Source organism: Rattus norvegicus, chromosome 1 (assembly GCF_036323735.1).
Source record: "Rattus norvegicus strain BN/NHsdMcwi chromosome 1, GRCr8, whole genome shotgun sequence".
In the NCBI taxonomy this organism is placed as follows: Eukaryota; Metazoa; Chordata; class Mammalia; order Rodentia; family Muridae; genus Rattus; species Rattus norvegicus.
Window position 1 is genome coordinate 235,634,350 of NC_086019.1, and position 25,013 is coordinate 235,659,362.

Sequence of the window (25,013 nt, forward strand, 5' to 3'; positions counted from 1 at the left end):
TCCCCGAAACTCAGGTTTCTAAAGATATACATGGTTCTAGTACACCAGGGACGGAGGAAGAACTTAGGAATATTCAATGAAATACCTGGTTTTTACTACAGATCTAGCTTAAGAATGAAATAAATATCAAAAACATCTAATCTTGAATAGTGGGTAAAAGTTAATAAGGAACTATATATTTATATGCATGGATTATGGCATGCAAATATTTGAATATAATGAAAACTTATATAATAATATCAAAATTATTAGGGAAAATACCTCTAAGGTCTCCATCTGCAGGCTGTCAGAAACGCCAGGGCTTCTGTTGGCATGGACCAAACAGAAGGTTTGCTTTTGTCCCCCATTCTTGGCAGAACGAGTGCGATATCAACAAATTCTGCTCCTTTGCTGCCCCTTCTGTCTCATCTCAGTGAACGAGATTTCTAGGCTTACAGAGAGCAGAGGTATTTTCTACCCCATACCCCACCTACAGTAAAGTGATTGTCCCAGAAATCTATCTAAAATCCCAAACCATATATCTAAAGAGAGCTACGGCTGGCCTTCTATGCCCTGTTCTTTCACAGGTTTCCAATGTCCACACCCTCCAGAAAGCATGTATATGCCTTCCTCTCGGGGCTGCCTTCTGGTTGGTGCCTCCCAACAGACTCACCCTCTGTGAAAAAGCTCACCACAAACCAAGGTGCCTGTAGTTCCAATGCTGACCCAGCACTGTGACTGACTGGCACACCAACAGCATCTCCACAAGTCAGCTAGGAGTCTTGTTCCTGGAGATGTGAAATGCTTCTTGCTTGAATTTTAGCCCATTAACCTCAAAGACTCATCACTTAGTCATGTCAGGTCAAGATCACTGGAAAGCCTTGTCAATATTTCAATATGCCTCAGTCTTTATTATAAAGTCCCAGTCCTCAACCTGTAAAATTCTAGGCCATGTTAACTCAAGAATTTGCCATTGACTGAACTATCCTGCATGATACTCCTTGTTATTCATTATCTCTGCCAGCATCTGGGCTCTTGGTTAGATATAAGTGTTCCAATAAACAACTCTATATGACCCAAAATCACAACCTAAAATCACAATCTACAACATCAGATGATGAACAGGAAACCCTGGAGAGTGTGGCAGGAAGAAAGGTGTGCTGAGAAACAGGCAAGATGTGATGGTTTGGATCTTAAATATCCTTCAAGGCCCATATGCAGAAGGCTAGCTCTCAGTCTGCAGCACTGTAGAAGGGGAGAATTTTGACAGGTGGGGCCCAGTGCAAGCAGGTTTGACACCTGGAAACGTGTCCCTGCAAGGGATACTGACATGCTGGTCTTTTTCTGTTTTACTTTTAATCCAAAATGTAGTAAATCTGTCTCACACATTCCAAACCAGGATGTCTGTTTTTCCATAGACTCAATGGAAATGGAACCATCTGACCATGGGCTGAACCCTCTATAGTGAGGAGCAAAACTAAGTCTTTCCTTCTGGCATTTTCTCACAGTGATAAGAAACTAATACAAGACAAGTCATTGGATTCTTATAGAGGTGAGTGCCTCTTACTGTGTTAGCATGAGCAGGGTGTGTGTGTGTGTGTGTGTGTACATGTGCGCTATGCTGGTGGGGTGCAGGAGGAACTGATATTCTAATTGAACATGCAGTTCATGTGGCAAAGAGAAAACTGCCAATGTTCATACAGTTTTAAATCAACATGTGCATGGAATAAATAAGACATCCTCTACTCCTGAGCATCAACTTTGCAACTGGGTGCCATGTCACGCTACACAGAGAGAAACGCAAATTCTGAGCAGTCCCACATTTCAGGAAGATATAAATGAAAAGTTCTCATGACAAAAACGGAACCTGAAAGTTGCATGTTCTCCAACTCTGTCTTAATGAATACAGTGCTGGGAATATTTACCCACATATACAGATCCTTTGGAGGCATGGCAGTCAGTCAAGAGAGATCAAGAGTGGCCACTAGGTTTTATGGGATTTAAGAGTGACAATTGCTGGATCATGGGTCATACAATAGCGTAAAGAGAAAGTTTAGACTTTGAGAAACAGACTTAATGGAACCTAATCTTTCTCTACCAACAGCCCTGCTCTCTTGAAGACATCCAGTCACTCCACTGATTTTCCTCATCCTCGATGGTCAGAGAGCCATCAAAAGCTCCCCTTCGCACTTAACTATCCATCTACGCTACAGTTAACCCAAGCTAACCCTCACAAGGCCCACAGAAAAGGAAAGAGGCTCTGGTAGGCCACTGAGCTCCCATTCATTGTTCAGCGACAGAACGCTTCATTAGCTCCCCTAACCCCACAACAACTCCACCGGTCAGCTAGGATCGTCTCCTCTCCTGAGTCTAAGAACCCACCCAGGCTTCGGGAGTGAAGGAACTTTCCTGGTATGAACTAAATCAATCCTAACCAGGTCCAAATCGGCCTCCTCTGCTCCATTTATTTCATAGCCGGAAACCTAGGCTTGAAAAGTCATTCTCCATCTTCTTAGGACCTCTGTCTAACAATGATTTATCTATCTGAATGCAAAACAGCAGAATGTTTTAAAGAAAAGCATGGAAGAAAGTCTGTCGATTAAAGGTCTAGATCGTTTCTTAATACTTTCTCTGAATCATCAAAAGTAACTTAAAAATCTGTGTTTTTACACAAAACTAAAATAATCAGATGATTTGCTGTTAATTAACTCTGTTTCGATGGAGGTAAATATACGTGTTTGGTTCCTCTCCCTTACCAGCTGTTAGAGACATAGATGGACTCACTCCCACACCTAGTCCAAAAATAGTTTCAACTGAAAGGCCATTTGTATTGTTAACTCATACCACACACAAAAGTTAACACATTCATTCTATGAAAAACTCCGAGACTCAAGTTCTCAATGGCCCTTTCTTTAATTCAGTAACCATTTTTGAACAGTGGGCCTTGGCTCAGTAAACTGACTCTTATTTGAAGTTGCTGGATGAGGGTAAACTGAAAATCATCTTTTCTCTGCAGTTATTTATGGGGAGGGGCTGTTCCCTCTCCGAGTTTAGAAAAGTTGTGTGTGATAGGATCTAGTCTTCCCAGAATAAGCTGTGGGGATGAGGGGGGCAAGAGAGCTCACGAAGTAACCTAGACAATGGAATGAAGAGTGGAGTAAGGTAGAGAGAAGACACTCCCCACCCCACTGAAAGTCTTCTTAAAATTGTCACCACAAATGCTCTGGGTTTGGAAAGTGCACCTCTCCAAATTGTTAGAAGTAGGGACATCTGCTCAACTTCCTGCCACTGTTGCTGCTCAGATAGAAGAAAAAAGTTCTTCCAGAACTGAGGGTTGGGTGGGCTGCTTGAGTGAAGACAGCCATGCTGATAGAACATCTCTCCTGGAAGCAGGAATAGGGGAAACATAGATCTCCAAGAAACCCTGGGCCCAAACAGGAGTAAAGGGAGTGGGCTAACCTGGTGTTCTGGTTCTCTACTGAGGTCACGTCTTCATACTCCATAGAGGGCAGATAGAGAAAGAGGCATATTTAATGGCCACCTACACTAGCTTCCTCTTTATGCTGGAACTTTCTGATTGGAGCATTTGCCAGAGATGTGTACTATGCTGCTGTTGGTGAATGTGAAGCACCCATGATCAATGCCATCAATATAATCTTCTCTTTGTGTCGTGACTGTCCCAAGAACCCAATGGAGGCTGGTTACAGCACACACTAAGTCACAGCAGTCAGGGTTACTACTCAGTGAAGGGAGACACACACATACACACACACCACTTCCAAGCTGTAAAACATGTATATGCCATTCTTGGGCTCCTTCCCTTCCAGTGGTACCATAGGTGTTTGCTGTATCATCCTTACTGGTTTGTCTATGTCGTAAATAGTTCCTAACTCTTAAAAAGCTAGGTGTCAGCACCACACTTGAAAGGCCCATGGATTCTGCCACCCAAGAGGGCTCTGAATAATTGAAGAGCAGCTTCTGCAGGTCAGAAGCATGACAAAAACAAATGTCATTCACTCATCCCTGTTTCTTACTGATGCTAAGGAGGACCCCCGACTCAAAACACAACACTGCATCTTTACTACGACGCTAACGCCTTTATGCAAGTCTGGGTAACAATCACCTCGAAAACTCTGCGGCAACACGGAGCCGCACCATTTCACTGACCTTGGGATATTTCTAATGACCTGTCCCTCTGTGACAAGAATGACTAACAAAGACGAGGAGGGTGCACTGGCGATAATGAATGGAGGGATGGAAGGTGAAAAACAGAGAAGGAACATCACTGACACTCTCCATGAGCAAGATCAATACGCTGTATGACAGACATGGAGAACATCACCGCATCAACCAACCCTCACCCCTGAACGAAGCAACCCACACACAGCCCAACTGGCTGCAGAACCCAGTAAACGAGTTCCCCTGAGAGAGGAACTGCACGAGAACTGAGGCCTCTGTAGGGCTTCCTTCCTTACAATGGTACGTTGTACGACACGGCTGTAGAACTTCCACATGGCTCTAATTCCAATCTATTCTCTCGATTTATTTAAATATGGCCTCCCACCAGCTGGTGAAGCATCCACCTTCATCCTTTTATTTTCTTTGTATAGTTAAGAGTTACAACCAAAGTTGGAATACACAATTCCAGGGATTTATAACTTTAATACAGACAACCTTGTGAATTCATTTCGTTGTAAGCTCATCCACTCACATGCCCCAGGATTAGCACTCATGTATTGCCAAAAGCACTGGAAAACTCCCCTAGACAACTCACCTCAGCAGGTCTGGGGCAGAAGGTGCACAAGTTTGCAGGAGTTGACTTTCCAGACCACACACTTTAAGACATCCTGAACCTCTCAAGGTCAGCAGGTCAGAACTTGTCCCCAGTAGACATGTAGTTCACCCCACTCTGGCCCACAGTCTGAGGAACGATGTATAGATGAGACTAGCCTGACATCTGAGGCCCAAAGGGACAGGGCTCCTAAATCCAAGGTTATTCTATGGATATGTTGGGCCAGCAGGGGGCCCAGGTTTCGTTTTCACTGTGGTTGCCAGATCCATGTAGTGCACAATAATCCACCATTTACCTACGTTTGCTCACTTCCTTCTCCTCTGAGAACACCTCAGTGGCTTCTGCTGCCTCTGAGACGAAGGCCAGAACCCTGCAATGCTGCTTCTGCGGTTACAAGGATGAAAGTGAAAGTGGAGACAGCACCTGAATGGGCTCGGGAGAGGTCAGGAGGCTGGGGTAGAGGAAGCAGAACCAGTAGTCTCCCCAGTCCACGGTTGCATGTCCCACAGCTTCCGAATTTGCAGTCAACTGAGGTGAGCATGGCACAGCGATGCTTCTTCCAACTCACTGAGCCCGAGAGCACGATGCTTACACCATCCTCCTCCTCCTCATCAGACAGGCACTCAACAGACAGATCTCACACTGTCACAACAAAACAGGCAAACAGTTTGATAGCTCTCTTTTTGACATGGGTCTCTTTCTGAGAGAGAGAGCATTCGTTAAGACTTTTGCTGCATTATATCCTTTTAAATTGTCCTCTTTTAGTGTGTCTTCATTATCCCTTACTATACTTAATGCATGAAATGAAATCTGCCCTCTGCACATGTATATAGGGGAAAGCACAGGGTGTACAGAAGTAGATACTGTACCCAACGCTTCAGGCACCCACTAGACAGTCTTGGAATGTATTCCGCAGAGGTGGGGGGACCTACTGCATTGTTTTCCTACTGACATTGTGCAAAGCTTCACACACGGAATGAGCTTAAAATAAGAAAATTTACTGCATTGCAGTTCTGAAGAGTCAAAGTGCAAATTAAAGGCGTGGCTGTGTAAGCTGTGAGGGGAAGACTTGTTCTGTGCCTCTGGCTTCCAACAGTATCTGTCTGTCCTGCTGTCGGTCAAGCACCATGACCAGTGTTTCTGGCCATCTTTGATTGACGGACATTTCTGTGCCTTCACCCTAACTTGGTCAGGCCACCTCTATTTATCCATGCCATTGTCCCAGGGCACATCTACCTCTGCCTCCCACAGCTGCTACATTAGTGAACTCATTTGGATCCAATTATATCTGGAAAAAAAACTATTCTAAAATGTGTCATGAGGTAATGAACGTGAGGGCCTCAAACGTATCTTTTTGAGGACACACAATTCACCTTAAAAACCGAATCCCAACTAATGATGGAGTCTGACTTTCTAAGTCCTTGTTTTAAACATAATTGGTTCTGGCTTCTATATTGTAGGACATAAAATACTCCCTATAAATACACACAATATATGTAAAATGAGGTCAGCATTATATAGCTGTACTAAGCTTACTTCACAGGGAATTTAAACTCCTTAAATTTCGTTTATACCTTTAAATTCCTCATTTTTTGAGTGAAATGGTAACACTATTTATAGCATGGTTTCAAATACTCATGCAATTCCATAACTTAAGCAGTTTCCTCACGTACATTTGCTGAGCCTCAGTTTATCAGTTTGTAAAGTTGAAACAACTAGATTGCTCACTCTCTCTGCCTTCTCTATTGGACTTTGCAAGAATTAAATTATGTATGTCAGAAGGATGTTTTGAAGAAATATGGCTGGTGAAAAGGGTACAGTTGGTATTGTTTTAGGTAACTTTCCTCCTGGTCTGTATTGGCGACAGAGTTTCTTAGACAGGGGCCAGAGGAGCTGGGGAGGTGGGGCTGTATGAGAAGACAAGGCTCACACCAGCAGCTTATACCTGTCCAGTTTTAACCAGCCTTGTTCCCTGGTGGGCTGAAATGCTACACCGCACACACTCTCCTAATCACTAACCTTCTCACATAAATTCTGAGGGCACAAAACTGATCACCTGCGGCAAGAAGGCAGTTACCCTCTGGAACATGAGACAGTATGGCAGAGAATTCTGTCTTGGTTCCGTATTCAGTGGAAGTGTGCAACAACAAAAGTATTGTTAAAAAAAATACCTGCATACTTAGAGGATATTAAAAACTCACTTCTAATACTATTTGGCAATACAATTCAGAGATGTATAAGGTTCTCCTTGGGTATGAATGAATTTTCTACAAGAACCCGACTCAGAAGAGGACATTAGTCCTGCAGGCCCCATTGCTCTAAAGAAGATGACTGTCGAATGCTGAGGTCTTCTTCCCTTAACCAGAGGAAACCTTCCTTCTGCCTTTAGCAGAGCTGAGCAGCTATTTCTATAAGCGGCAGTAAAAAGTTATATAGTGTTTGAGGTGGGGTCAGGTCTTGTGAGTTTCCGGCACAAAGAGTCATTTTACTCAGCCCTGGCAAAGAAACCCCAGGATGGAGCTGCATGAGTCCTGGGAACTGTGTCCCTTTCGGGGCCCTTTAGTTCACACCACCAGTGGGAATGCAAAATAAATGCTTCCCTTAAATCCATGCAATATAGTAGGCCTGGGGTGGGGGAAGGTCTCGAATGGGGATGCTGGAAACATCTGCGTATAGAATGCGGTGAAAATGCCTCACTGTAACTTTATGGAAGGTTGTCTGGAAAAGACACTGGTTGAAAAAAATACAACCCTGGGTCCTGGTTCATGGTCCAATACTTTCTAGCTAGTAACCTTGAGGGAAAAAATCTCTCAAGAATCGCTCCCGAATTTTAAAATTAAAACAAACGTTCCCACCAGCTCCCTTTACTCGAAGGGCCACTGTGAGAAGGCAGAAATTGTGTGCCTGGGACCGGGCTGTAAACCTAAGACATGTTGGATGGTACTATCTCGGGTCGAACAGAGCTTCCCCACAGTCTGTCTCAGACCACGGACACTGCTTTACTCTTCTGTCCAAAGCAAAGGTCCTAATACAGCTGCTGTCACTTAATTCTCTTCTGTCATGGGCAGAACAGGATGTTTATTGTTCAGTGTAAGCCGTATAAAGCTGCTGCTCTTATGTGTCAACTGTCGCAAAACCCAGTCTTACCTGGACTCTAGTGTGTGGAGCAAGTTAGCTACACAATCATTGAAGTTAAGAATTATTATTACAAATGTTACTAACAATATTTATGCTACTATGTTTCTGATTATTATGGGGGAAGCTGTTTATTAAATTGCTTACACTTGGCTTGATTGTTTTAAGTGTTTAATTTTGCAAGTACTATTGGACTCAACACAGTGGTAGATTGAAAGCCCTGTTTAGCTTTTCGGAGTAGAGTTGGATCAGAGTAGAAGGAACCCTTCCCAACTAATGAACCATTCGTTGTACACAGGATGGCCATGGGCACCAAAAGTGGAACCTTTCCCTGAGTTGCTCCAGAAGGAAGTATTGAACTGGTTTCTAGAACCAAGAGACAGGGCAATCACAGACACACACAGTAAACTTGCAAATTCAGGTCCCTAAGTTCTATACATTTTCAGTAAATAATGGTGTCCCCATGAATGTTCAAACGCTGATTATAATTGTGGTCATCTAAAGGATACAATGCAGGCTTTCAAATATTGTACTACTTATGCCTTGTGAGCACCCCTAGAGACAAATTCTAGGTCTGATGATGAACCTCAGTGGCAAAGCACCTGCGTAACACAAATAACGTCATGAGTTCAACCCCCACACTACAAAAGAGAGAAAGAGAAAACAAAGAAAGAACCGCTAATTCTAGATGTGGCCATTGTTCTGGGACAAGGACCCGAGCCTCCACTGACCTCGGCACTTCCTATGAAACAGCACTGTCAACAGGTGCTTAAAACAGTGTTCAGTGTCTTCCCTACGCAACCCTAGAAGGATAAACCATTATTTCCTGCAGCTGTAGAGGTCATGGTCAAGGTCCTTAAGGAGGCGAGGAAGTGGGGACCGTTATCATTTCACAGTTAAGGGGGATTTTTTTTCAGTCAAATGTTCTGCATTTCAGGCACTGGGTGGGATCTCCAAGTTAACAGTTCCATCCCTCCATGAATACATCTGTCTGATTCCGTCTTCCCTGATTTAATGCTTTCAACTGGAGCCAATACAACTCACCAGCAGATAGAAACACCTATACACATGCTAATGTGACTTCTGTTGTAGAGAGGTGTCTAGTGGACAGGAAGTAGTTAAACAGTCTCTCATACCCGAGAGGGTCCATTCCCAACCAAAACTGGCCAATCTAAATGCCCAAATCAATAGTCCTATGCTTACAATGCCCTGATCCACCCAGCTGGATCATCTACCCTTAAAAAATGTATAAACCAGTCCCCATGTACACCTGAACTCCCTACAATGTAAACTGAAAACTGCACTCCACCATCCCGAAGCATCTAATAAGCTTTCGTTCACAGCCCCCAGTGGGAAACAGCGCTCTTAAGTACTTCTACAACCTCTGTTTTTCTCTGTGCTTGCCTCTCAAGAGCTTTGCACAGAGAGAAAAGACAAAGGGATGAGTTGGTGCTGGGAAGGTGGAGGGAGATGGGGAGGCAGCACAAGGGGAAAATAAATATAAAAAGAAACGCGGGAGCTTTAGCCTTTCTCTGGATGCAGACATGACATAACAATCAAACAAAAGAGGCATCCAGCTGGAGCCAGCCCCATTTATTGCCGTACACAAGCACATCATAAACTTCTGAGAAGCAGGAATGTAAGGTCTTGTTCCCTCGCTGTCATATTGCACAGTAAACAAATCCAACACATGGTACACAAAAGGGTTTTCATTAAGCTGTGTCCATAGCGAGAAGAAACAAAATTAGATGATCTTAAAACTAATATAATTTCCACAGGGCTTCTCTGTGAAAAGCAACACGAAAGCCCTTCTTAAATACTTAAGACTGTGACCCTGATAATAGTGTGTCGGACAGCCCCACAGCATGCCCCTTGGAAGACTAGCCAGCAAGGTAACTGAGAACACCCATTCTAGAACATGACAGCATAAAATTCACCAAAATTAATTTATTAAAACACATCATCCTGGGATTTAACTCCCAGGAAGATTTAAAAAAAAAAAAACCAACCTGTTTAAAATGCCCTCAACATGGATTCCTTAACATTCTGATGACAGCATGGGGTATTACTACTTTTCAGTAGGCTTACACAGTAGGTATTATTAGAACTAAGCTACAGGCCCTCCAATTCCAAGAGCTGATGAACAATGATGAATTTCTTTTCTTAGCACGTATACCCCTTGCTTTGTCTGTGGGCCTCCTGGTCTAGCACAAAGGCAGGTATTTGCATGGGAGACTGAGATAGCCGCTTCGTTCCAAAGTCTTTTCCCCTCATCCACCCTTCAAAACTCTCCTAGATGCATTTAGAGACAAGGTGGGGTTAGGGAACACAACAGTCCTGGGCAAAGTAGCTGCAAGGTTTGCAGTAACAAGAATTCCCTCTCCTGACTCCTTTCTCTTTCAGAGCCTGCTACAGAAAGAACAGAGACCAGTCCCATCGTCACTCTGCTTCATAATTCCTAGTTCAGTCAGTCTCCTAACTTTAAATACTAACTACACAGACGACTCAAACATCATGGCAGCAGCCAAGACTTTACTGGTGTCCAGCCTCAACCATCTAAATGTCTAAACAACTTCCTTATCATGTCCAAACCCAAATTGTATCCTTCACAACTCTACCAGAACCACATCAACACCAGTTAAAGGGAATGCCGAGGCTTCCAGACATAGAAGCTAAAGCTGGGACTCACCTCTGATATTTCCCGCTTACCCAGCCCCATGGTCAACCTTTGGAAATAAATCCTGTCATATCTAGCCATATGTTCAGATTTCTCCCAGTCTCTACTGTTAGACATAAGTAAGACAGTCGGACAGAAGGCTACTGCTATAACTCCAACTCTTAAAGCTGTGAACCCTCACTTTGACTCCTTTGTCCTCAATCTACTCACTACACAGCACTCAAGGATTCCAGGACAAATCAAATCCTAACCTTCTTCCACTCAAAACCATCCTTACCCGGTTCTACAAGGCCCTCAACAGTCCGGGCCTCAAGAGTTCCCCTAACTCCGTCTTCTCTTTTCTTGGTTCAATCTTTTCAGGCCACTCCTTACGTAGGCCAAAATCCCTCCCCTCAAAGTGGAATTGTGTTCTCTTTATATCTGCACTGCTCACTGCCTTCCTCTTTAGAGCGGTAAGTTCAAGGGAGACCGAGAACGTTGGGGTTGGCTCCATTCTGTCTATTCTATCCCCACTGCTCAGTGAGTGACTGGCTGAACGTTTGCTCCACGCATGAGGGAAGCAGACAGTGAATAGAGTCTTTATTCTGTTTTGCATCTGAGGGTCACTTCCTTAGACCACAGAGGGCATGCATACCTATAATTAGATGAACGACTCATCATTACATAAACCAGATATTTAAATATTTAAGATACTTAAGTGAAGCAATTATATGAGAGCCCCCCACACACACACATCATCGCAGTTTTCTTTGTGTTTCCTTTCTGCTTTTGAATTGTGGATCACACTCGCTCTTGTAAAAAGTAAAGGAGGAAACAAAACAACGTGATTTAGTGATGGTCAGTAGAATGCTTTGTTCTGTGTGCAGTAGAAATGCATGAATTCTGCATTTAAGAGTTTGAAGCTGGACCCCATTGCAGACACCTTCAATTAAGCCTATTCTAATCTCAGTTAAGAGAGAATTCAACTTCAGAATTTTGCTCCCAGGCACAGGTAAGTGGAGAAGGAGCCCATCAAGACACTTGGCAGTACCATTCCTTTGGGATACAATGGATTTTTTTCTCTTGGCAATCCCTATTGCCCACTGATGGTAATTAGCAAAGCAATCTTTGGAGGAAATATACAATCAGGCAACTAAAAATGCCTTTTGTGGAACTCTTTGAAAATCAATCATTGACAGTACAAATGGTCAATATGTACTCTTAATTCAGAACTAAATTGCGCATTGATTCACCAAGATCTATGTTCTTGACCCTATGGTCTAGAAATTCATTTTTGTTCTTAAGTTCTGAATTCAAGGAAAGTGCGTGTGGCACAGTTGTTGATTTTGATTTAACACCTCAATTGAGTAAGCAATTAGAGTGATTTCTCCATTATTTGCTCGGATTGTACAGTGCCTTCCTTGACTGGTTCCGTCATAAAGACCCCATTCTGTGGACACAGCATAAAATCAGGGTCACAATCTAAATGCAACCTTACAGGAACACACAATGGAACAGGATCAGGCTGACCCAGACAGGCAGAGAGGCTGGAGTCCTCACCAGCAGTGGGTCAGCATACTAGGCTGCTATGGGAAATGGTTGCTATCAGGAAGAAACAGTTTCAATACACTCAGACTTTGCCCTGAGAACACTGGTGCTTCCCACCTCTGTTCAAGATGCAGCTGGAGGCTTTCAAAAACAGAGCTTGCCTTGCCACTGTGCTTTTACAACAACCGTATCCAGCACACCTCCCACTAACACCTTAGACAAGTTTCAACAAGTACAGCTGAATCACTTGAGATGGGCCAAAAGGTCAGGGCCCTGAAACTTCGTCAGCGTGATTATCTAAAGCCACTGGAAAGCACTCCATGCATCTGAGAGAGCAGGTCGACTTTCCATCACACAAAAGCGGCTTTGTTTCTGCATATGTGACGCCTCTTAATTAGAATCGATGATTTTTTTTTATTGCCGATAAGCCTGTTTGCCTTGTTCCATTTTCCTAAAACACTTTTAAACATTTCTAAGAAGGGTGAGTGTCAGCGGAACACTGAGATAGGCCTTGAACCGGGGCTGTGGTTTTGTGTGATGTTTACGATTTGTCATCTGTAGGGATAATTTTGCAAGTTTAAACACACTAAAGGGCACATTATAAAGAGTCGGGCAATTTCGTTTTGTTTGAATATATTGATGGAAATGAACCAAAAGTGCCCACAGAGGTACACTGCCATTCTTTCCTTGAGTATGTGCCAGCTCATGACTAAAAGCAAGCGTTCAGAGAACATAAGAACGTTTATAACCCCACTGTGTGTATCAGATAGGGTGCTTTATGAACAGAAGGTAAATGCTGTGTTTCAGGGCCTTGGCAAAGTAACACCCAAATTTCTATGCTCGTAGGTGAGTGTCTCGGTGATTCATCTGTGACCTTGCCCTCAGTAATGACTAGATATTCCTAAAAGCTAGATGCCCGCAGGACAGGAAAACACCACACAGCCCCAGGGTTTAGAAGATGACAATCAACCACAAATCATGCACCCAGAACATGCAATTTGGGTAAGGTGGGGAAACTGAGTAATCCATTTGTGATAAGGAGAGTTTCCCAGCAGGGGTGACTGTGGGACAGTGCAATCTTTGGAAAGTGAAAATGGGGGAAAAAAGACGGTTGGGCTGGGAAAGACTTAGCAAATGGAAAAGCAAAATTCCAGGGCTAGCACTGATAAAAATTCCCTTTAAACCAACCAAACAGAGTGATGTGATGTGGTCAACACCCTCACAGGAAGCTCAGAGACTGAGTAAAATGACGGAAGGGCCTCTTCTCTTCAAGAGGTCAGAACAGGCCTGCACAGGGGATGGAAACGAGGAGTACTTTGGCTCCATGAACTGATACCTTCATCAATACCCCATGTTTTCTCCTGAGTCCACAGGAAGACCTCACTCCCAACCTCCCTTGCAGCTGTGCACCATGTGCCTGAGTCCTGTCCAATCATGGGAAGGAGGAGACGCATCACTTTGACCGGCAGTTGCTGATAATCATCATTAAAATCTCCTTCATAGTAGGCTCAGAATGCTGTACTCATACTGAAGGGCCTGAGTTACTGTACAACTGCAAAAAACTATATTATAACCTGGAAAGTAAGTAAGATTTTACTACACCAAGACACAGATCTGAAACTGACTGTGGCAGCATGCTATCATCTTAATATATTTTACAATGCTCCTCCCTCTTACCTTTGCAAATCACTGCCTAAGGGTGATAGGAATCTCTCCCTCCCTCCTTCTCTCCCTTCCCCTTCCCTGTCCACCATTACCTATCCCAAGCTGGCCTCAAACTCCCCAGCCTCCTGCAGCAGCCTCAGAAGTACTAGGATTGCAGATATGAACATCACCACACCCAGCCCTCATCTCATTCTTAAACGAGGTGATTTCAGAAACTGTCAAAAAAACACTGGGAAACTGGCCAATTCTCTTTCATAGCTTACCCAGAAAAAAAGCAAGGTGCTGCTACCCTGTGGAAGGTGAAGAGAACAAACTCTTCATTCCAAAAGTTAGGTCAAAATATTTTACTTATTTTTAATACTTTATTGTGGAAAATGTCAAGTATCCATATAAGCAGAAATAGCAGACTAATGAACCTCAATGTATTTAGCAGCTAAGTTCCATGTGCTGTGTTTGCTCGTTCTCTCTCTCTCTCTCTCTCTCTCTCTCTCTCTCTCTCTCTCTGTGTGTGTGTGTGTGTGTGTGTGTGTGTGTGTGTGTGTGTGTGTGTGTGTGTATGTTGTGGCTTCTTACATATTAATTACTGAGCTATGGTAGGATCTAGGGACATGGTAAATGGGTGCATAGTAGAAGGAACAGATTCAGAGTCAGTCTCAGGACCCACCAGTAACTTTTAAGAAGTGCTGTGAGAATTAAATTAAGCTAACAGCTCATAGCACAACCATTTTCTTTCCCCTCCATTACCCTGGAGGAATTTTAGGTTCAAGGGAGAGGTTTACTGTGTCCTTCCTTCCTTGTCAAGCTCAGTTCCCTCTGGGAAGGCCCACACTCTGAAACTTTTCTCAGACACTTGCTGTTCTATGTATGAATTTATCTTTCAATTATTCCCTGAAGTGAGCCTCAACTATGAGCAGAGTACAAGTCAGGGACCTGGTAAGGAGCCTCCCTCAGACAGAGCCACCCTGCATGAAAATGGGAACACATTTCTACTTTAGGTTCATTTATACAACAGAGTCCTCCCTCCATTTCCCCTTCTCTACTAATTCTCTCAAACCCCAGTCCAGTTAGTGCCATCTAACCTTTTGCTGACAAACTGCACGCTGACTGGGAATGGACCGAGAGGGCCGTGCATGGCCGAGGAGAATTCAGCATAGCCAAATTTCTTCTGGAAGTCACACTCAGCAGTGTGGGTCCCCAGTGGAATGCTATCAAAGAAACATTCTAAAGCACAGCCATTGTTCTGTACGATAATCCTGAGAAGCCGCCCTTACTTTTAAGAGCAAAGATCCAAGACCACTCACATGACCCCACAGGGAGCACTACTAACGCCTGCAACCCTGCCGTAGGCAAATGATGGGGCCTCGAGTGACCCAACCAAGGACAGTGCAGCCAGTGCAGCTCCAGGAAGAAATCTACAGAGGGCCATGGTTGACCGTGGTCTGGGGCCTGAAAGGATCCCTAGGAAAAGAGAGTCCTTTTATACTAACTGGGCTTATGATTTACTTTTTTCTCTTCCCACTTAACATCTTAAGCGTTTAGCTCTGTTCCCTATTAATTAGTGTGAGCTGGAGGGAGAAAAAAAACATCCAAAATGAACGTCAGCAGTGTCTGAGAAGGCTAAGAGGCTGATGAGCCTGCATAACGAGCACCAGGCCGCAGCTCTGTTTAACAGTGCCCCAGTCTCCTTACAGATTATTAAAGGAAATATTTAACTACAGGAAAGTTACTCGTGCGCAGGATAATGGACACGGCCTCTGTCCACATGTTAATCATTTTACATAATTGATCAAACAGCCCTGGTCTCCTTCTCCAGGCCTGCCCGGATTTTTTAAATTGTTTATCTTTAAAGTCCACAACAGAAAAGCGTTTGCTTGTCCTCACGCATGCGTCTCCCTAGCTGCTCACATGGCAAGGGAGAAAGCAGATGCACTGTGTGTGCACGTGCACATGAAGGTGGTGTACAGTGCGCATCCGTGCATGTGTAGGCCAGAGTCAGACGCATGTCTTCCTCGATTCTCCCTTATTTTTAAGACAGACTGGATCTGGAGATCAATGAGCTACAGGAATCCCTCTGAGTTTTGTCCCCTGGATGCCAGATCAGGGAAATACATCCCCACACCCAGGAGCTTGTGTGAGTCCTCGGGATCTCCACCTAGCCCTACCTCACATTTGGGTAGAAAGTGCTTTGCCAACTAAGCCATTTACCCAGCTTGTAGGCTCATTGTAGTAAAGAATTAAACCGTAAACCTAAGAGACGGTGATTAAATGGCTGGAGTCAATGGCTCATTTCACATGCAGCAAAACAGTGCTGCTTCCTCAGTGAAGATGGTACCTATGGGCTTTGCTTTATTAACTCGATTTCCATTTATACTAACTGGGCTTATGATTGTCTGAACTGTAATAATGTCCCAATTGGACACTAGATGTTCTTTGGGGGTCCTTACGGCCTTCCACTCCACACTTACCTAGTATCTAGATCTGTCCAACTTTTCAGAAGCCATTTCTTCTACTGAGATATTGTGGCACCTCCACTCAGATGGCCTCCTTCCTTTCTCTACAGGATATCGACTCTCCTTTCAGATGTCAGCCTCCCTTAAAAGGGCAGTTGGGTCTCTACATGCAGAGCTGGGAGCCTCTCCCGACTTTTTTCGCAGCCCCTGCTTTGTGTTGAACATATGCTTGTGGGTCATCCCTGGACTGTGAATTCCAGAAGAGAGTAGCTCATGTACTTATCTGGCTTCCAGGGTACGGTCTACTTCAGAATACGCATTCAATGATGACATAAGCAAAGGAATCCTCATGGAGGCCACATGTCAGTACAGATGCCATACATACCCTGGCTCACAATAATATCCCAATGACATAGGACCAAGTCCCATTACTCAGCACACTGCCCAGTCTTCTTATTTCCCATCTTCTAAATCATTTTTCAATTTAATTGTCTTTAAAGTGTCCTTAAAATTCCCCTAAAGAATTAGCTGTCCTCCCTACTGAAATGCATGACTATGACCCAAGAAAATAAAATATAAACACTGTGCTATCAGGTAAGGGCAGGCTTCACCCCACTTCCTCACCCAAGTGTATGTGACTAATGAGAGCTATTTAGGTTCCATAGTATTTGTACAGGAAAAGGCCACCTGACTGCCCACAGTTAGTTAAGTGTGAAATCAGGCATGTCTGGCCCTGGTTCTGGGTTTGCCAGACACACATCCACTGTCCAGGGTTAACACAACCATTGTCTTATGACCATCTAAAAGCGTTGACTCAATGATTACTACAGGAACTAATAACTGCATAGAAAAAAAACTTGTTTAAGGGCAGGTGTGTTCTTTTATTCTACAGGATCAAATTCTGTCTGGACTTGAAGATGTCAACATGACCACTCAAAAAAAAAAAAAAAAAAGAGGTAATTAAAAACTATTCCAAAGGTCACTAAAGACCTTCCTAATAAATTGCCAAATGAGTTTTCCACCGTTGCAGTTTAAAAGAGCGAAGAAAAATACATTTGTGAAACTATACATGAACAAAACTCAAAACGTTTGACATATACTCCAGTAATTAATCATTTGTGGAAAGATTTGCATAATTCTAATTTTAAAAAATGTTATTTCAGGGCATAAAATTAGAGATGAACCAGAAAATAAACGTGAACTAAAAGGAACATTAACTATCGAGTAGTTATTGATCTTGTTTAATGAAAGTGAGTTCTCAGACATTAACCTCTTAGAGGCACTCTCATTATCTATTATTTGTTATTATCTCAGAATCACAGAGAAATAAATTTAAACCAGGATTCTCTTCAAAACATTTGCCGCGATCTGTTATGAATTAATTTTCAGAGCAAAGTTCAAGAAAGGCTAGTTCCCCAGGTAAAGTGGATTAAACGCTTTCTATAGAGAAATCAAATTAAACCACTACCAAATGGCAGGTTTCCAGTCTTGGGATGTGAAATCTGATTTGACGGACGCCATCTAGACGTGGTCAATTCCCCATCTGATGGTAACTTCTGTGGTTTCACTGTTCCCTCTTCTTACGGACTCGAAGACTATGGTAACATCTATGTTGACACACACACACACACACACACACAGTTGAGTATGTTTGTACTTCCCTCATATAAAAATCCACTAGGAAAAAAACTCAAGACTTAACTGTACTGTTTGAAATCACCGAGTCTGTGCCTGATCTTTGACAGACCAGTGCCTTGTGGGAAATGACTTGGAAGTTAGAGTCTCTGATCTTTACCAGATGTTTAACTGGTGGTATTTCAGCCTCAAGAGACAAAGAGGATATTAATGTTAATTTTATTTATTTAATCGTATCAGGCAGATTTTACAGAAAAGGAAAAATCCAGTATTTTTTTTAAACACAGCAACTGTTTTGAACATAGGTTTTGGGGTTTTTCTGTTTTGTTTTGGAGCAGAGAGTTTGGAAAGGATCTACTCTCCCCTTTGTAAACGGGAAATACATGACCAATTTCTCCGTGCGGCTGTCAGGAAGGTGACAGTGATAAGCCTGAATCTCAGCTTACTCTCACCTCAACCCTGAACTACAGGCAGAGAGCAATCCCCCTGTGAACGTATGAAGGTCAGTCACTCGCAAAGCTACTACCCGAGCCCCGGGTCACTCTGATCCTTCAACTCTCCCCTCTATGTGCTCTATTGTGAGAAAAGTGAGTCCACCCTGGTCACTATCAGACAATAATATGAATGAGAAGATGCTCAGTCCTAAACACAGCCTCTCCACACTTGAAACAGTGACGCGTTAGGTTCCAACCTCTCGAGCTCAAGGTCAGAACTTAGAAGCTTTGAGAGCCCTGGTTCTCAGGCACAGCTACCCATTAGAACCTCCTACAGGAACTTCTACCCAAACCTATCGTACCCTAGACCCTGGAGTGGAGGCCAGGCACTGGGGCTCTAAAAAGCACTCTGGGTGAGTCCACGTCAGCAAAGTTAGGTTGCCAAAGAGACCCTAAGTGAGGAACAGCTAAACAATAACCTTGGAAAAAAATCAATTTTCTTCAGCTTTGTTCTCATCTGAAAAACGGTATGTGTGGAAAAACACTGGCGTGTGTGCTAATCAATTTCCTACTGTATTAGGATAAAAATACGGAGCTGTAGAACGTTTCAAGTAGTAGTAAGAGGATATATAAGCTGGCCCTGCAACACCTGTATCATCACCAGATACAGCCAGAAATTAAGGGTAACCTATACTTCAGTCCCTCTCTAAGAAGGACAAGAAGCAAATCCGTACATCCTATTTCTGTACATTTCTTTCCCCTCTGGAAATATCCACTACCCTAAGATTACTGGTTCTCCTGCCCATAGGATTTGCTTGACCACATAATTGTTTATCTGAAAATCCTTTCTAATTTTTTTGTGGGTTTCAATGTACATAAATTGGATTATACCACATTTTGCACATAGCATTTTACTCAATTTTATCTTGTGAAATTCACCATGTGGAGTGTATTTCACTAATCTTAGACTCTTTCATAGTGTTACATAAGAATAAACCATAGCAAATCGGTTTACCTTGTCTGTGGAAGTAGAGTTAATTACACTTTTATATAAATAAAACCACATATGCGACATGTGTCTCATCCTAGGTTTCTATTCTGACACGTAAAGGATTCTGTAAGAGAGACACATAAACATGGTTCTGTTAAATATACACATTTTCAAACTTACTATGAATGTCCAAATTGCTCTCCAAGATGGTTACACCAACTTATTTTTCCGTGCACGCGCACTCGCACACACACACACACACACACACACACACACACACACACACACACACACACACACCATTCTCCATACTCATCAATACTTGGTACTATGCAAATTTACCCATTGCTGCCTATATAAAGGTTTTGATGTGTTAAATAATAATTATAGTCAAATATTTTCCAAAGGTCCTCTCTGGTCATGTAATTGTGGTAATCAAATCAATGCCAAATCTTATCAAAAATAACAAAATAAAGGTTGTAGACGGGGAGAAAACTTTACAACGGATTTACTTTCTCTCAAAAAATATCTTTTATGGCCAAAGCTGGCCCATGACCATACATCAGGCCATAAAAGAGAGCTGGGGACATGGCCCCAGCTCTGTATTTATTTTCTTGTGCTCATAATCCAGTGTTACTTAAAAAGCAAACTGCCCCATATCCAAGCCAAAGCAAATACGCTGAATTTTGCCAGAAAAAATGCCTGTGGAGAAATGAGTCAATTCATACAAAATTTAAAACTGTCTTTGGTCAGTGACATTTTCATGAAAATTTGTGGGTGGGTAAAAGTTTTGCAAAATTCATTTTGCTATTGGATTAAATTCATCCAGGAAAAATAAGCAAAATGTAAGTGGCAACCCACATCGCCTCTAATTCCTCCTTAACACTCCCAAGGCTTTCAATTGTGCAGGAAAAGAGGCCCCGCAGTTCTGGACCTGAACAGAACCTGGGCCCCTGCTCACGGAACAGGCTGCTTCCCAGCATAAGCGCTCATGGACCAAGCTTCTCCTGTCATTCAGAATACACTTCAATGCCCCCGGGAAAACACTACTGGGCACTGAGCACCCCTGAGCTCAACAGCCAAGAGGCCTCCCTAGAGTGAAAGCCTTTGACACATTCTTTTGGAACCACCACTATGGGATCCTTTAGGAATGATTTGATGCTCTTTGTTATCCTCTTAGGGGCACAGAAGTGGTTTGGAGCTTGTGGGGGGGAGGGGAGGGACAAGTTCTAACTCTTAAGACTTGTTCTAAATTGAAAATCAGGCACCTCCTCATCTCAGAAAGACTTAACAAAACTTGACTTAGTGACACTTGGGAATGGCCTACAGTCAACAACCTAAGATTTACCAAGGAGAGAGCTGCTGAGAAAGCAAGAAGGTAGAGAACATTGGTGGGCACCTAGAAACCATTTAACTTAACAAACATGACTGAATGTACTTTAAAATACAACCTTGCTACATTTGGGGTTCTGATTCATTTGAGATCTGCCTCTCCACCTATTGAGGCCTTTGCGTTGCAACACTTTGCCACTGTCTGGAACTGTCCACTTCATGCAACCAGGACTTTAAGGGCAGGAGCCAGTTTGTCTTTCCATGGGAGCAGTCAGTGACAGGTGGGGCTGTCTGGATGAGAACGAGACCCATCCTTTTCTTCCAATAACAGAACCAAATCATGAATTCGGAATCTTCCCCTGGCTCTGCTTTGTTCCCAGGTTCCGGGTTAGTCTGCAGCCTCCCAAGGTTAGCAATGATTGATAAAATGCGTTCTCCCATGGAGAATAAGTAACTTGACAACAGGGGGGATTCCACAGTAGTCTCTTACTGTAAAGCAGGCATTGGCCCTGACACACCCTCCTTTTACCATAATTTCCAGAAGCTCTTAGTGTTACTTGTAGTCATGGTCACCAAACACGTATCGGTCACCATTCCATTTCTTGGTTAAATAACCCGGTAGATGAAAATGATGACTAAGTCTGAATGTCATCCACACAGGAGAAATAGAAATTAGATATACTTGAAACAAAACAAAACAAAACAAAACAAAACAAAACCAGACTGTCCCCTAAAATTCAAACTACTTCTAGGTTTTGTAGCCCCCCCCCCCAAAAAAAAAAAACCGAAGACCACTTCTCCTAAAGAACGTGGTCACCTTACCTGACATGGCTCTGGTTTGGGGTAAGCTACCTTCAGATTTCAATGCAATGAAACACTTCCCTGTTGGAAGTTCTGTGTGCCTGGATCCCGTGAGCTTGGGAAAATTCCCTCTGCAAAGGGCAGGAGGATGCACACTTCAGATGTCCATCCCCCCTTAAGCACAACACCTTCCTGTCTGCAGACTACAATCTGAGATGTCCGCCAAGCCTTGCCACTGCAAGACTGCTTACTGCCAGCACTCTACAGGGTCACATAGGAAGCACATGACATGTAGCAACATTAACAGTCTTCAGAAGATAGAAGGTTCACGGTATGTACGTTGACATAAAAATGGGTCTCTTCCTGTTAAAACCGTACACTCCCCATGGTGGGAGATCATAGCATCAGTAACCCCTATGTACCTCTGCTTTATCTAAATTTGCACACAGCACGTGAGTGGTTTACGATTCTAGTCCTGCTGCTGGATTAGTAAGTTGTGCACGTGTCCCGCCTATGAATGAGGAGAGGGCAGATTAGGAGAGCACAGTTGCCTCATCCGCCCGTCCTGAATGACACAGTGAATGGCCACACAGGCTCACCGCTCAGCTGTTCTTCCCCTCGACTATTTCTAATTTTAATGTTCACTGTGCACTTTAGCAAAAGTCAACTCTGCAAAGTTTAATGTCTTTGAAAGCTCTGGGACCCGAGGAGAAAATGGGGAAACCCTTTTGCACAGAAATTAATTTTGAAATGCAAAAAAGTTTTTTTTTTTAATATAACTCTAACTTTAATGTTTGTTTCAGTAAAGCCAAATCCAATGAACTATTTTCAGCCGGGAGTTAGTCAGAACTAAAAGGTTGGACTGTTTTCCTTCAGAGACTGGGTGTTTCTCCTGCTTTGCCACAGGCCCCTGTGTTCCAAACAGAGTAAGCAGGATTGCCCTCAACTGCTTGTCTCTTGTTGTGGCATTCTCAACACAGAACCTACTGACAGCATAGAGTTCGGCCTCCTGGAATGAAATTACTCTTTTCACTCAGAACCTAACACTCTCACAATGCATCCGCTTCAGGTTTTCCATGAGGGAAAAAAAAATCACAACATGGGCATAATATAACGACGAAAAGCACAACTCCATTCCACCGGAAAGCCTTACAGCTCTTTCGAAAACACCCACAGTACGCGGTGAAATGGCTTCTGACTCGTGCATCCCAGAGCTCACCTTCGTGGCACGCTTTTGCATCGATCAGAGCTCGGCCAACCTACAGTCAATTGTCAACACAGTCCACACGCTTTGTATCACAACCCGCTCTAGAGATGATGCTGGCAGGGAGGATCACAGTCAAACCCGTTCCTCTCTGATCTGGTTTATATCCATCCCTTATCACTGATCTCCAGAACTCTCGATATTAAGGGAGCACATAGGAATCTGGGTTCTAACTCTGAAGAACTATTCCTGGACATCTAGACTAATAGAAAAACGTATGTTCCTCCCTCCCTTCCTCCTTCCCTCCCTCCCTCCCTTCCTCCCTCCCTCCCCCCACTCCCTCTGCAAGAGTTCAGTGAGCCCTCTCAGACTGTGCAAAGCTATCTCTTGTGATCCTGAGGGTGAAGTTCTGCTTGTAAGCCCCCGAGGGCTTCTTCGAGGTGTGAAAGTGTGGTGAAAGCATTTAAGAATCAAATTATTCAAAAACAGTCAGGTTTGCCAAGAAACAGAATCAGGGTTGCAGGATCAGTGTTGGGAAGGAGGAAGGCAGGAGAGACAACAGACCCATGTGCTTCAACACCAAAGGCACAAAATCGTCTCGACCCAGGCTTTATGCTTTTCCACAAAAGTTATCTTTCCTCAAAATTAAGCGAGATCCTACAAGGCCCTGTTCCCGTGGTGTCTCCTTGGTGTTTCCTTGCTGACTGCAAATCATTAATGAGTCTCGCAACCCTAGAAGATACGACGTGTACGCTGCTACCTCGATAGTCAAGTTCCTAAGTGGAGAATTCCTATCTTAAATGTCAGCCACGCCCCCAGATCCCAAGCCTCGCCTAAATTTTCAGAGGTTTAAAAAACAAACTGATTATTTACTTAGGAAAAGAGGAAAAAAAAAAAAAAAAGCTTGCTTGTGGCTCAGTGAATGGTGCCCTACATTTCAACAGCCATGTAGTCAAGGGAATACGGAGTCTGTGTCCTTTCCACAATCCCAGACTAAAGCAGACTAACCTCCACAACAATAGTGGCATGGGGCTTGAGATAGAATGGGAGAAAAACCAGCACCATCAAAGGAAACTTTCCCTTACACCAGCTAGAGGACGAGGCAAGAAACCTAATAAAGTACCTTAACCACCACACATTCAAATCCCACAGAAATAGAAACTCTTACCTGCCTTCTCGGTCCTGTTGGATAAAATGCATGCGTGAAAAGTAAGCTGGACCTTCAAGACAGGTGGCCCAGGACCTCGGAAACTCCAACTCACCGTACACTTGTTGGGCTTCTCCCCAGAGTGGACCCTCATGTGGATCAGCAGTTTATATCGTGCGTTGAAAGGCTTGTATCTTCTAGGGCAGCCAGTCCAGAAGCACGTGAAGTCTTCCCCCTTGCGCTGGTCTATGTGGACCTTCTCGATGTGCCTCACCAGTTCCTCCTGCTGGTCATAAAGGGCGCTGCAGTCTATCCAACGACAGCAGTGCTTACCCCCTGAATCTTCCAGCTCCCCATCCTCTTCCAGGCCAGCCTGGGCCAGGGGCAGCGATTGAGTGTGAGGCAGGAGCTCTGGGTGATGAAGATGTGGATGGGCATGGTATGGGGGTGGGGGGCCCTGAGGCGGGGGAAGAGGGAGAGGCGGTGCAGAGGGCAGGTCCAAGGCACTGGCCGGGAACTCCTCCAGGCGCTCAGTTTTGAGCATGTTGGCTGTCTGGCCATCCTGGCCCGGTAGGCCGGGCTGCAACACCATGCTGTTTCCAGATCCAGGCTGCAGGCCACCGTGCTCCAGCTGCTGCATGCGTTCGTACTCCAGTGTGCCATCCTCTCCGTAGCCCGGCAGCGTATGCCCTCCACTGGTAACCAGCACACCTTTCTGCCCGCTGGACACTGCGCAAGACTGGGGGATGCAGCTGCCACGGACACCCAGGAAATGCCCATAGACCTCCGACTGCGGAGACATGTTGGCTGGGGAGGCTCTTGATCCATTGATGTAGGCCACCAAGGATGTGGGTGAAGTACGGATGATAGTATTGAAGTCAATCCCGATGCCGTCGGACAGCGGGGACAAGGACAGCGCTCTCTTTTTGGAGCGGGTGGAGTGGGGCCTGGTTGCTGAGTGCCGAGGACTGGGGTAAGGAGAGTGGCTGTTTTCCATGCCGAAAAGGTAGGGTGGCAAGGAGTTAGAGACGCTGTTGCCAGACACTGGCGTGCCCGGAGGCAAGCTAAGAAGGTCCCCTAGGTCCATGCCATTCTGGGAGCTGTGGTTGGATGAAAGTGAAGGAAAACCCCTGTAGCTCTGAGACCACTCTTGCTTCACACTCAAGGCCGACTGACTCTCTGTCAGGCTCAAAGTCGTGGACACCAGAGACTCTTGCAAAATAACGGACCTGGGGCAGCAGCCA

The 25,013-nt window shown here is 44.1% G+C and overlaps 1 protein-coding gene across 5 annotated transcripts in view; it reads right to left on the reverse strand.

Moving 5' to 3' along the window:
• Glis3 (GLIS family zinc finger 3) overlaps nt 1-25,013 on the reverse strand; it is a 419,850-nt gene that overhangs the window by 244,783 nt on the left and 150,054 nt on the right. For all 5 annotated transcript variants that reach the window (XR_005499631.2, XM_039101395.2, XM_039101397.2 and 2 more), the window contains one exon: nt 23,885-24,998. Coding sequence is in view for 4 of the 5 variants with exons in the window: in XM_039101395.2 (XP_038957323.1) it covers nt 23,885-24,998 (1,114 nt within the window). In the remaining variant the exon portion in view is untranslated. The remainder of the gene's footprint in view (nt 1-23,884; nt 24,999-25,013) is intronic.